The sequence below is a fragment of the Gymnoscopelus microlampas genome (assembly GCF_963454915.1).
Source record: "Gymnoscopelus microlampas genome assembly, chromosome: 17".
Classification (NCBI taxonomy): domain Eukaryota; kingdom Metazoa; phylum Chordata; class Actinopteri; order Myctophiformes; family Myctophidae; genus Gymnoscopelus; species Gymnoscopelus microlampas.
Window position 1 is genome coordinate 50,013,835 of NC_139954.1, and position 14,584 is coordinate 50,028,418.

At 42.0% G+C, this 14,584-nt stretch overlaps 1 protein-coding gene across 1 annotated transcript; it reads left to right on the forward strand.

The window, feature by feature from the left end:
* Positions 1-3,931: 3,931 nt before the first annotated feature.
* On the forward strand, positions 3,932-13,279 carry LOC311064479 (kelch-like protein 20; the record flags this gene model as incomplete). Its single annotated transcript, XM_084084307.1, has 12 exons — positions 3,932-4,021; positions 4,584-4,698; positions 4,820-5,014; positions 6,112-6,246; positions 6,346-6,537; positions 6,751-6,894; positions 7,113-7,248; positions 8,434-8,568; positions 10,422-10,601; positions 10,796-10,879; positions 11,484-11,664; positions 13,135-13,279. Exons 1-12 carry the CDS (start codon positions 3,972-3,974, stop codon positions 13,277-13,279), a joined length of 1,692 nt encoding a protein of 563 aa, XP_083940433.1. The 5' UTR covers positions 3,932-3,971.
* Positions 13,280-14,584: the final 1,305 nt, after the last annotated feature.

Sequence of the window (14,584 nt, forward strand, 5' to 3'; positions counted from 1 at the left end):
AATATACATGTCAGTGTTTGCCTACTTGGCAATTCTTCCAGGATGTCGTCTATGGACCCGAGGGAACTGTTTCCCCAGCGGTGAAGTTCCTGAAGACGCAAATACTTGCTTGCAAGTAGACTGACTTGGATCCCCCCCACCATCTCTGCCTTTCTCTCCCCTCTCCCCTGCTCTGATCACATCCTTGGTAACTTTAGAAAGGGTCCACTTTAATTGTTAACTTATCAGCCAGATGTTGTCCAGTGCCACTGAATTCCTGTGGTGATTTGGTGGCAGAAAGATTAGAAATCTGTCTGGCGCAGTCCTCATTCAAGTCCTTGTTCGAGGACTTTAATGATTCGAGGGTTGATACATTGCTTGTTGCCATATTATTTCTAGGGTTGTAATGATTCCAGTTACATATTGTGAAGAATGGCAGGCTCCGTTCACTTAGAGCAGTGGTTCTCAACCTGGGGGTCGCGACCCCCAGGGGGGTCGCCAAATAATTTGGGGGGGTCGCCAGATTTTTTGGTGAATTTGAAAAAAAAAAAAAAAAAAAAAAAGTTTTTTTTTTTTTTTTTTTTTACAAAATATTTTTTTATGTTATCATTAATTCATGTTTTATCAGTTAATTTACTCAATTTACCCACTTTTTGCAAAAATGTTTTGATAATAAACAATTATCAAATAACCTATTATAATTAAATAACCTTCGCGCGCACGAACGGGACCGCTCGCACGCGCGAACGGGACCGCACGCGTGCATGCGGGGGGTCGCGGGAAATAATATCATTATTTTGGGGGTCACGGCCTGAAAAGGTTGAGAACCCCTGACTTAGAGCACTGTGCACTCTGTCTTCTCCTTTCAGAGATGAGACGTTTTTCATTTGTTCATACATAACGGTTGTTGTTCATAAGTGTTTACAAACTCCTATGGTCATTCTCTAATCTCTAATACATTTTGTCAGTGAAAGCTGATGTTTTGGAGCTGTTACAAAGAGGAGAAATGTTGTGGAATTTTATGTGACCGTTTAGTGTCATTACATTTTACATTTTATGTCAGTGAAATGGAAAGCTAATGTTTTGATGCTGTTTAAAAGGGGAGAAATGTTGTGAAATGTTATGGGAATTTTATATTTTGATGTGTTAAATTCTGTGACTAGAATTTTAATAAATCATTATTGTTACATTGGTGTGAGAATATATTTGATCAAGAAAACAAACAAAGGATCAGAGGTGAGTAAATGCCAACAAATTGTGATAATGTGATACTTTTGTTAAATTAATGACCATCAGTTGTGCCAATGAAATGTCGATTATAAAAGGGAACAACCCGTTATAATTAGTAATAAAAAACAATAATGCATTAACAACCTGACTTGCTGGGTTTAAAGAAGTCTTAATTGGGTTATATGAACAACCTATTGTTGGGTATAAATAACATTTAATTGGGTTATATAAACAACCTATTGTTGGGTAAGTGAACCAACCCAACAACCCAACTTGTTGGGTTTAAAGAACCTTTAATTGGGTTATATAAACAACCCAAACCCAATAAACAACCCAATCTGACAGACCTCTGTCTGTCTGTCTGTCTGTCTGACAGACAGACAGAATGACACGCACGCACGCACGCACGCACACACGCACACACACGCACACGCGCACACACACACACACACACACACACACACACACACACACACACACACACACGTCACATGATGTATTTATTGTTCTGAATGTTTTGTCTTTGTAATATATTTGTTTTGTCTCACACAGTAAAACAATGAGTTGAGATGAATGAATATGTAATAAAATAAAGTCTGACTTTGTCTGTTTCTTTATAGAACTGAACCACAACACACCTATTATTATTATTAAACATATATTGAAAGTAGACGATCTACAAGCTCACAACACGTCACACTGCGACGTGTTGTGAGCTTGTAGATCGGCTACTTTCACTATATTTAAATAGGGGCTTAAGTGGTCAAATATAATATGTTTTCCCTTCCTACAAATGTAGTCAAAGTCATGTGCTTGCAAATAATAATAATAATAATGATGACAACAATAATAATAATATTGTCCATAAAGTGGGGAGTACATGTACTTGAGTACATGTACTTTATTACTTTAGTTACTGTCAGTACATTAGTTCTAGCTCTATGTACACAACAGCAGCTGCAGTACACACATGTGGCCCGAGGAGGGCAGTGCTACTCCGTATATTAAACCGTTACCTCTTGACGCGTAGAGCTCTCTGCTATAAAACTACACGCACGCCGTTTGATGACGTCATCTAAAGCGACAACTGCAAGTGAAGGAGCAGCAGAGAGAGCAGAAAGCATTGAAATCACTTTAATGATCAGATTAAAGAACATTTATAACAGTTAATATTAACTCTAAATGGACGGAATAATGGAGGTGGACGGCAGTGTGATGGAGGGGGTGAGTTTATGTATTAACAATAACATACATACATACAGCTAAAGATAGCATTACTCAGCTAATGCTAGCTGTGCTACCAGGAAGACTGGGCACTAAGGGGACTGGGCACTAGAGAGACTGGGCACCAACATGTTAAACTGGTTCATTTACCCCCAAAGAAATGTAAATAGTTAATAATCAGGAAGTAATGTAATTAAACATGATTAGAGGATGCTGGAACATTCGACCATTAAGGCACAATATTTCTATAATTGGCTACAAATCGCTACAAAACCTGTATACTCAGTCATTTTGGGCATAAATAAGAAGTTGAATGATAAGTGTAGGTCTGATAATGATGTAATGTATACATTATTATTATTATTATTATTATTATTATTATTATTATTATTATTATTATTATTATAATGATGTACCTGCATGTTCACATCATGTATACTTTAAGAACATTTAACAAATTCGTCCAATTAAACATGGAGATGCCCACTCTTCCTTAGGGCCCACTCTCTTCCTTAGTGCCCACTCTCCTCCTTAGTGCCCACTCTTCCTTAGGGCCCACTCTCTTCCTTAGTGCCCACTCTCTTCCTTAGTGCCCACTCTCTTCCTTAGTGCCCACTCTCTTCCTTAGGGCCCACTCTCTTCCTTAGTGCCCACTCTCCTCCTTAGTGCCCACTCTCTTCCTTAGTGCCCACTCTCCTCCTTAGTGCCCACTCTCTTCCTTAGTGCCCACTCTCTTCCTTAGTGCCCACTCTCTTCCTTAGTGCCCACTCTCTATCTTAGTGCCCACTCTCCTCCTTAGTGCCCACTCTCCTCCTTAGTGCCCACTCTCTTCCTTAGTGCCCACTCTCTTCCTTAGTGCCCACTCTTCCTTAGTGCCCACTCTTCCTTAGTGCCCACTCTCCTCCTTAGTGCCCACTCTCTTCCTTAGTGCCCACTGTCTTCCTTAGTGCCCACTCTCTTCCTTAGTGCCCACTCTTCCTTAGTGCCCACTCTCCTCCTTAGTGCCCACTCTCCTCCTTAGTGCCCACTCTCTTCCTTAGTGCCCACTCTCTTCCTTAGTGCCCACTCTCTTCCTTAGTGCCCACTCTCTTCCTTAGGGCCCACTCTCTTCCTTAGTGCCCACTCTCTTCCTTAATGCATGCATGCAGAGCTTTGAAAAGGTCAGTCATTTCTTATTCTCACCTTACCAGACGATCAGAGGTCTCTGCCTATCAATGTGTCAGGGGTCTTCTAAATGCATGTTAGTTTCTAGAGTAACTTTCCAATACATATTTGGCATCTACTGTATGTGTGCTACTGGCTGGTAATATGCATAGTTATTATATAACGTTGTTCCAGTTGGATTAGTAAATACTTGGTGTTCTATGCATTCTTTTAGGTGCTACAGAACATCCGTCTGCCTCTCGTCAGTCCCTCCTACCTCCTCACTGTGGTTGAGCCTCAGAGCCAGAGGTTCATCTCTGAAGCCAAGGAGCGTCCCTACTGTAACACATCACGCCCACGCAGGACCACAGGTACCCTGCTGAACACATGCATGCATGTTGGCCCTGATGATGCTGGAAAAAGCTTATCTGCCAATAAAAAATAGGTTTGTTATTCAGGCTTCATAATGGTTATTGTTTCCGCCAGGCCGAAGGCATGGCCAAGACTATGTTTTGCCAGCTTGGTTCCAGATGTATCTGCCATTAGAAAAAAAGAAAAGCCCTCGCCAGTGATATTGTCTGGCCACTCGAGGCTAATGTTTTGCACCCTGTCCGTGTGTCTGTCCGTTAGCTCTTTTTGAACAGCTAATTTCCGACACCGTTGGTCTGATTGCAGCGAAACTGTGCACGCACACTCCCTGGATGTCAGAAGAGAATCTCTGCCCCCGAATTTTTCAGATTGGCTGTTTCTTTGCATTTTAAACATGGTGAGAGAGTAACTCCAAAACTCCATTCGTTCACATCTTACCACATTATAACAACCTCATTTCACTAATGCTCAGCCTGAGTTGAATTAAATCACTGTGATAAACAGGCAGTTAAAATACGGAGACAGGTGAATCACGTTCATTCCATCAAGGTTCCATTTGTACCCTCTCAGAGTTAAATGAACTGAGGATTTCACTGTGTAACCACATGTAACAGTAATGTTGTGTGTTCTCTCTGCAGGCGAGACCCACTCCACCTCACCTCACCTCTAGACATGGCTGACAACATCCTGGATGCTGCCTTCCAGAGAGAATCACCACAGGCTGCCAAGAGGATGAGACTGGACACTGACCATGTGAGTGACAGCCTTCAAGCATCATTACTAGATCAGCAACATTACTCGCAGATGAACAGTAGTTTATTTGTCTGATTTATAAATGTCCCTCTGTCTGGATGTTGTTGTCGTTGCACTTCAGGAGGACGACACCAGTGTACCTCTATCCTCCCTGGATGCTGAGATGTTTGTGGACCCCAACCATCCTAACAAGGTCCTAGAGGGTCTCAACAGGCTGCGTCTCAACAGAACCTTGTGTGATGTGGTTCTGTGCTGTGAGGGACAGGAGGTCCCCTGCCATCGTTATGTACTGGCCTCCTTCAGCCCTTACTTTGAGGTAAATATACACTCAGTGTTTCCCCTAGGATAACGTTGTTTTTTTAATTTAAATTATTTTCCTCAAAATATTATAATTATTTTCCTCAAAACATTAAGTCGTGTGTCTAAGATTGACAGTCTCACTCTGGCTATTGACAACCAAAACAGCAGCTCAGCTCAAGTCCTTTATGTCTGTTTATCAGTCATCATTTCAGTGACGCAATACCACGACCGCTTTCTTTTTCTCCCAAATGAAGGGGGTCTTTCTGCAACTAGCGTTAGTTACCTTCCACTCCCAAATCATCGCTCCTCATTGTAACAGGTGATTTGGGCAGAGATAGTACAGCTATCCACTGCGCACATAGCTCTGCGTTTGGAAAGCTCTACCATAGCAGCTACAACCAGCGTCAGCGTGGATATATTTTAATTGAAAAGGCCTGCTGCTTCGATGGGACAAGTGGGCTAATTAATGAGGCTTATTGAACAGCTGAGAAACCTGCACATTTAACCACATAGAAAAGTAGTGCAAATGAAGTACAAATGTCTATGCATAATTTTGTTACCTGTTTCTCTAGCTCAAGAATTTGGGTTGAAAATAGTGAAGTGAGGAGGGTGGGGGGCGAGGGGGCTTTTGTACTGTAAATACCAAAACTGGAAAAGCATGGACTTAGCGCGACTCTAGACAAAACAAATACATCTGTTGCAACTTGATTTGATATGCTGCGATGATCTACAGGCAAGCTATTGCCTAAAAGTTATTTGGAGCCTAGTGGGTTACTGAAACCTTTGTAACCCATAGAAAGATGTTACCCTAGGGAGAACCGTTTCACAGGAGACCTACAAGCTCACAACTCGTCGCTTAAAAAATCAAGCTGTGGCAACCAAAAACTAGGCATAGCGTGCCGCCACTGTTAAATGCATATAGGGGAAACACTGACACTTTTATTGACCTGCTGTTAAGGAAATATATTTCAATTCTGCTTAAGGGGAACCGATCATCATGCTATTTCCATGCTATATCCAATTAATTCAATTAACCGTTGACACAATGTAAATAAGAAAGGCCTAAGCCATGAACACACCCAAGCCAACCATTCAGCTTTTCAACCTGCACAGGCCATGTTTACATCTGGTATGAAGGAGTCCACACAGGAAAGGGTGACCATCAGAGGAGTGGAGCCTCAGATGATTGGTTTGCTGGTGAACTATGCCTACACTTCTAAGGTTTCCATCTCTACTGATAATGTGAAGGTAATGTATTATCATAATAAACCTCATTCATTGTGTCCATCCATGTTTGTCCGACATGACGTCAGTGCTTAATAAAGACATTGTGTTCATTTGTTCTAGGCCCTGCTAGCAGCATCAGACTTGTTTGATGTCACTGCTGTTCGCGAGGCCTGCTGTAAATACATGATGTGTCACCTGGACATAAATAACTGTGTAGAGACTTACTGCTCTGCTGATGACCACTCCTGTGAAATGTTGGTGAAACACAGCATGGATTACATACTGGAACACTTCAGTGTCATCTACCAGCAGGTCAGTGATTGAGGAATCATACATTTCCCGAGTTGATTTTGTCTGTTGTTGGTTTTTTTTATCTGCTAAAACTTTTTTTTATTATTATTTATTTTTATTATTACTCAACCTACCACCACCACAACTGGCCCAGACCTGGGTAGAAACATTCAATCAGTCACAGTGCCAGTCACAGTGGTCTCTAATCTACTGTATTTTGTTTTCTACCAATAGGAAGAGTTCCTGTCTCTCTCTGTAGAAAGACTGACAGAGGTTCTCTCCAGTGACCATCTCAATGTGCCCAAGGAGGACATGGTGTTTGAGGCTGCCATGCTGTGGCTAGACAAGTGTCCTACCCGCATGCAGAGCTTTGAAAAGGTCAGTCATTTCTTATTCTCACCTTACCAGACGATCAGAGGTCTCTGCCTATCAATGTGTCAGGGGTCTTCTAAATGCATGTTAGTTTCTAGAGTAACTTTCCAATACATATTTGGCATCTACTGTATGTGTGCTACTGGCTGGTAATATGCATAGTTATTATATAACGTTGTTCCAGTTGGATTAGTAAATACTTGGTGTTCTATGCATTCTTTTAGGTGCTACAGCACATCCGTCTGCCTCTCGTCAGTCCCTCCTACCTCCTCACTGTGGTTGAGCCTCAGAGCCAGAGGTTCATCTCTGAAGCCAAGGAGCGTCCCTACTGTAACACATCACGCCCACGCAGGACCACAGGTACCCTGCTGAACACATGCATGCATGTTGGCCCTGATGATGCTGGAAAAAGCTTATCTGCCAATAAAAAATAGGTTTGTTATTCAGGCTTTATAATGGTTATTGTCTCCGCCAGGCCGAAGGCATGGCCAAGACTATGTTTTGCCAGCTTGGTTCCAGATGTATCTGCCATTAGAAAAAAAGAAAAGCCCTCGCCAGTGATATTGTCTGGCCACTCGAGGCTAATGTTTTGCACCCTGTCCGTGTGTCTGTCCGTTAGCTCTTTTTGAACAGCTAATTTCCGACACCGTTGGTCTGATTGCAGCGAAACTGTGCACGCACACTCCCTGGATGTCAGAAGAGAATCTCTGCCCCCGAATTTTTCAGATCGGCCTGTTATAGCGCCACCTGGAGGCCGATCTCTGCAAAACCTTTTTTTTATTTTCTATTATTCATACAGATTTTGTCCAAACATCACACAAATCAATGCACAGTATCTCTATAGTCATTAAATCAAACGGGTCTTTCGGATTTTTCATATTCCATCCTGATTGGCTAAGATTGGCTTCCAAATTTTGCAGGAGTGGTCAGTTTTGAACAAAATGCCTCAAATCATGAACACAGTGTGCAATTGCCGTGAAATGTTGGTCATGTGATCAAGACGGATCCGTTCAATTCTTCATTATTCCTTCCTGATTGGCTTCCAAAGTTTGCAGGATTGGTTTTGAACAAAATGCCTCAAATCATGAACTTCCGTGAAATTTTGCACGCACATTCCCACTATGCCGAGGAAGAAATGCCACCCTTTTCACATTGGCCTATTATAGCGCCACCACGAGGCCCCAATAACCTACCTGATCTGGTGAAGACCTTCTAGTTGCATCATGATTTCATTATTTTAAGTTTACAATTCAAGCTTTCATTTAGTTTTTTTGCGCTTTTATACATGTCAAAATGCATACCAATTTTCTCCATGAGATTCATTCAATGACTGCTAATTTGGTGCTGCCTCTCTGGGGACAGAGTTCCAGAGGGTTGGGGCTACAACACTGAAAGCTCTATCCCAGAAGGTTCTAATCTCCATGGGGAGAGGGTTCCAGAGGGTTGGGGCTACAACACTGATAGTTCAACGAAATACATTTGGTTCCTCCTTCAACTCTTAAATCTACTCTGTCTCACCTGCTCCTTCTCCTCTGTTTGTTGAAGTGATCGTGACGTTGGGAGAGACTAAAACTTTAGAGGGCTTTGATAAAGTTTTCAGCTTTGATCCCCTGACCAATCAGTGGAAGGCTCTTGGACGACTGCCCGTGGATGTAAACGGATATGCTGTGGTTACATCAGGTGAGGATTACCATCAGAGTCAATCAATTTAGGATCTGTAATCTGTAACCAAATTTACACATTTCAGATTATAATTCCAGACAATATCAGTTGCTTTTATATTTAATATCTAATTATATGGAAATGTATTAAAATGAGCAGGTTCTTAAAGGGTTAGTTCAGATTTTTTGAGTACTTTCTGTAGGAAATACTTACCATTAATGTAGTGGTTGCAAAGGTATTAATTGATTGCCTGAGTCCCGTGGTCAGAGTTATGGTCCGTTTCTGATAAATATGAAGTAGTTTCGGTAGATTAGTAGATTTTGTGGGGGCCGCTCATTAAAAATAAATAAATTTAAAAAACTAACGTCATTTGTATTGTTGACCTATTTCTACCATATAGAGCAGGTTTCGTTCAATTTCGACCCCTCTGTCACATGGTACTAATGTTTGTGTCCAGAATCACTGCGCCGCGGCAGCCTACTCACTCACAAAATATATGACACAAAAAATAGTACCATGTGACAGAGGGGTCGAAATTGAACGAAACCTGCTCTATATGGTAGAAATAGGTCAACAATACAAATGACGACTACATTCATATTTATCGGAAACGGACCATAACTCTGACCACGGGACTCGGGCAATCAATTAATACCTTTGCAACCACTACATTAATGGTAAGTATTTCCTACAGAAAATACTCAAAAAATCTGAACTATCCCTTTAAAAGGCGTCTCAGTGTTTCCTCTAGCCAGCAGCTGAAGGTGTGGGGGAGGAATGCGCCGCGCGGGAAAAAACATTGTGTTCTCAAAATGCATATTTATGCTCAAACACAAAGTCTTATTTAGTACATGTGCACAGTAATAATCAGTCAGTCACACATCAACAACTAGTGATGGCACAGATGGCATCCTGCCTGAGAGCATTTGAGCATTATAGCATTTTTTCTGTAAAAAAAAAAACAAAAAACCTATTTTAGCTGCTTGGACTAAATCAAGAGGCAGCCAATGGAATACAATATGATCTGGGTTTTTTTTTCAGGTAGGAAACTCCCATTCAATGTACTGCAGCTGATGTTTAAATCAAAACCAAGCAGGGCTTTTACTGACTGTGAAATTGTATTATGTGACTGACCGCTTATGAAGTGAAATGGTTTATTATATCACAAGTCTCTTGCGGCTTGTGTGAGTGGAGCTGTGCATATGCACATGCAATAATACATAAATAAATACTGTGAGCTCGGAAATCTCACAGTATCAATACCGTGGCTGTTCATACCGCGGTAATACGGTATACTGTTGCATGCCTATTTATGAGAATGCCAAATTATAACATAGATCATAGATAGTTTTTTCACATTATTCACATTTCCAGCATTTAAAATGAGCTGTTGCCCTGTCTTTGTTTTGGAATAACCGCAAAGTGTTTTTGCCTTGGTTACCCAATGAGATGCAGCATAGTGCATATGGCCAAGGTCAGGGGCGCTGATTTATGATTTAGCCAATGGGAGTCGAAGTTGTGCAATTTGATTATTGGCGGATGATAACTTTTGGAACAAGGAATTAATAATCAGACTTTAAAGAGTACAGAGAGAGTATTAATGACAGACATCTCTTCAGCATTACGTGTGGTATAAGACCGGCCCATAAGACCCGTAAGACCGGCCCAGACCGGCCGTCATGCATCCTGCGCAGTGTGCATGTTACAAAGCATTTTAACCGTCCGACCGGCGCATTCCCAGTGGGTGCTCGCTGTCTCCCGTGGGGTGCTCGATCTCCTGAGCACCCACAGGATCGGCGCCTATGGCCAAGGTAATCACTTAATCATTTTTACTTTTATTTTTTCTCTGCTCAACTCCACATGTTACATAGGTCTGGTGATGCTGGATGGATATGTGTTTGCAGTGGGGGGCTGGGGGGTTGCCAACTCGATGGAACGCTACGACCCCAACACAAACACCTGGCAGATCATGCACTCTGTCGGTGTGGCAGCGCATTACGATTCTCTCAGCTGTGATGTGGTCGCACTAGTTGGACAGCTCTATTTTATTGGTATGGAACAGATTTATTTATCTTCTGGTTCAGCCTGCTGGGTTTCATGAAGTTGTGTTTTTCATGTAGTGTTAGTGTATGTCAAGCATAATGGTTCACTGAAAATGTACAAATCCTTTGGTATTATTATGTATTCATGCTTCTCCTGTTGACGGTGATCAATGTTTTGACGTGTGTGTCCTCCTGGACTCTAGGTGGTGCATCAATGCTCTTTGAGGTGGCCAAGTACAACCCTAAAACATCAGTGTGGACAGAAGTCGCTCCTATGCAGATTCCACGTAATAAATCAGCTGCTTGTGTTCTGAATGGAAAGATCTATGTTACAGGTATCTTACTTCTATTTAGTCAGTGGTGGAAGAAGTACTCTGTTTTCTTTTTTACTTGAGTAAGAATAACAATACCAGAATATAGAAATATTTTTTTACTCAAGAGAAAGTACAAAAATATAGGCATAAAATTCATATGTACTTGCAATACTAAACATAAAAATACTCAATATGCAGAATGGCCCCTTTCACAGTTTCACAGTTGTATATTGAATTGTAATAAGTAATGCATTAATGTATTCATCACTGTAATGTTAGATCTGGTACAGGTGGAGTAGCTGTGTAGCTCAACCTATAATAATAATCATCATTTATCAGTTAATGTTTGTTTAGTATAAATAATCAAAATGAGCAACATTAATAAGTAAGTAGTAAACTGTTTAATTGCAAAAATAAATAAAATAAAGTATTTGCCTCTGACTTGTAGTGGTGTAAAAGTACAGTGCTTGAGTAAATGTATTAAGTTACTTTCCACCACTGATCTTAGTTCCATAGTAGACTCACCTAATAAAACACACTAACAGTTACTATCCTGTTAATTTGTGTTCGTCTATAGGTGGTCTGTATGATGATGAAAGGACAATGGAAAATAGGATGGAGTGCTACAAGCCTAAGGCCAACCAGTGGACCATGTGTGCCCCCATGCAAGTGAAACGCTTCTCGCCTAGCATGGCTGTGGTGGATGGATTGATCTACGTACTAGGAGGGAAGGACTTCGCTGTCGACGATTATGATAGGTATGACACTGCTGCTACATGAATCAGGGTTTCCGCTAGGCATTTTTTGGGCCGGCCACCATGGCTGGCAGGATTATATTTTACCGACCAAAGAATACATTTACCGGCCATATATTATAATTAACGTCACATGCGTATTTGCACTGTATACATGCACCCAACTGATCATTACACCTTGTTACGTTAGAGCTGCGCTTCTTTCCACTTTATCACAGATGCAATCTGTTCCTGTTTTTATAGATAACTAAATTATATGATCTACTATAGTCTATATCATGCAGAGATGTTGCTTGCCAAAAATGAAATGAATAAAGTGGGCATGAGTGAACTGCTGCGAGTCGAATACCAAAACTCCCGCTCGCGGCTCGTCCCCAAACAAAGTCGCCCCGGGGAAAATCCGGCGGTATTCGCCTGGTGTTCCTAAACATATCAGTAAACTATGCCTAACCCTAACCTTATTCCTAATCTTAACCTCAGTAAAACTATACCTAATCCTAAACCTATATCTACCCTTATCCTCAGTAGGCTAAAACAAATACAAGAATACAAGAACCGCTGGTCCGACTGAAAAATGGGGGCGAGGGTGTTTTGGGGCGAGTCCTAATTACCCTTCGGGCTGTGGTTTCCCTGCGCAACACCGTCGCACAGTATAAACAAATGAATATATATTTTGGGCTTTACATCGATTCTCATTCAACCTTGATATGCAAAAGTAGGTTTTGTTTTGTTTTGTTAACGTTAATTATATATGTCATGATGTGGCCTTGCGCGAGGTTGATTACTTGCCTCTATAGTTGCTTTCACCAACTTTCACCACTTTATCCATTGCAGACAGACAGTCACTGTGATTGCATAATATCCACGACCCACACGTGTTCGGAACGGGTCCCTTTATCGACAATTGGGTCCGGCTTGGTACAGGTTCTATCACCTCGGAAAATCCCGGTTCTGTTTATCAACACCCGAGCGAGCCAGAGCAACCCTACTCAGCGCTGATCAGGAGGAGACACAGCTGTGTCTCTCAGCTGTGCTCAAAAATAGCAGACATACAAGCTCACAATGCGACGCGTTGCGACGTGCTGTGAGCTTGTAGCTCTGATATTTTCAACGCGCGACACCATCGTACAACAAATAGGCTATTCTATAACTGCAGCGCACAGCAGCAACCGAGCAGGCTATCGGAATTAAACCACAGTCAGATCATGATATAAACTTTAAATGATTATGATTGTAACGGTTGTAGCCAACTACTTTAATGCAAATAATAATATTAATAATAGGCTTAAATGATAAAATAGCCTCATTTTCCCAACCGGCCACGGTGGCCGGTGGTGTTTATATTTACCGGCCAATTAAACATTTTACCGGTCAATGGCCGGTAAATACCGACATGAATGTCTGAGAAAAGGTGTCGTTTGGTCCACACCAGACATGTCTCTCACGGTTGTTTGTTTGTGTCTCTTCATGTAGTTCTCTCCGTAACATCGAGTGCTACTGTGAAGAGAAGGACACGTGGGAAACTGTGGGGCAGATCTCTGATGCTTACTGCCGTGTCAAATGTGTCTCTCTCAAGCTGAGGAGGGATTATAGTCAACCCATAGATGATGATGACTAGAGTTGGGGTCCAGAACCGGATGGACCGGATCCAACATTGAGCAACCGGAATCTGTTCCATCACATTTGGAACCGATTTGTCACTCTGTCAGATGCTGGTATCTGGACTTCATGTCTGCTATACAATTACAACACTAGTGGTTCTCAAACTTTTAATTTCAAGGACCACCATAACTCTTTGAGTGTAAGGTCCCATTTAGAACCTGCATGGTATTGTCCGTTTGGCTGGGACCTAAGGACAAACGGACGGGTCCCAGCCAAACCTAAGGACAAACGGACATACCATGTATGGACATCACTATTATGTCACAAGTACAAATACAGATGGTATATATACTGTAAGACACAAAGGGTTAGGCCTAGACACAAGCTGACACGTCATGTAATTCTGGATAGCGCCTTTAAGTTCGACAAACACATCAGTTCCGTTGTTAAAGCTAGTTTCTTTCAACTCAGACTTCTCGCTAAGGTCAAGGCCTATCTCCCCCGACCACAACTAGAAATAGCTATCCATGCCTTCATTTCCTCACGACTCGATTACTGCAATTCCCTCTACACCGGTCTAGAACAGTCATCTATCAGGCGCCTACAGCTGGTCCAAAATGCTGCGGCCCGCCTTCTTACTGGCACAAAAAGACGTGAGCATATCAGTCCAGTCCTAGCCTCACTTCACTGGCTCCCGGTCAATTTTAGAATTAATTTTAAGGTCCTTTTATTTGCTTTTAAATCTCAACATGGGCTAGCTCCACCATACCTCGCTGAGCTTATAGAACCACATACTCCAGCCAGGGTCCTAAGGTCTGCTGATCAGTCATTACTGATCGTCCCTCGAACCAATAAAAGGACCAGGGGTGGCCGCGCTTTTGCTGCTGCCGCCCCCGCACTTTGGAACGGCCTCCCTCTCCCCATCCGATCCGCCCAGTCCATAGGGTTTTCAGATCCCTCCTTAAAACCCACCTTTTCTCTCTGGCTTTTAATTGCCCTTGATCCACTACTGTGTCTTAACAATGTATTGTTTTTGTCTGTGCGCCTACGTGCGCTTATTGAATTATGTTGATGCTTTGTTTGTCTCAACCCTGTACAGCACTTTGGTCAGCTTCCGTTGTTTTAAATGTGCTTTATAAATAAAGTTTGATTTGATTTGATGTGAAGTCCGGCTTAGCCTGGATCTGGTAGAACCAGGGGTCTATTTCACGAAACCTGGATTAGGCATAAACCGGGTTTAAACCGGGTTTACTCGGCTATCCTGGCTTAAATGAAAGCTGAGTTAGCTCGGCAGATTAATTTAGCCAGTAAACCTGGATAT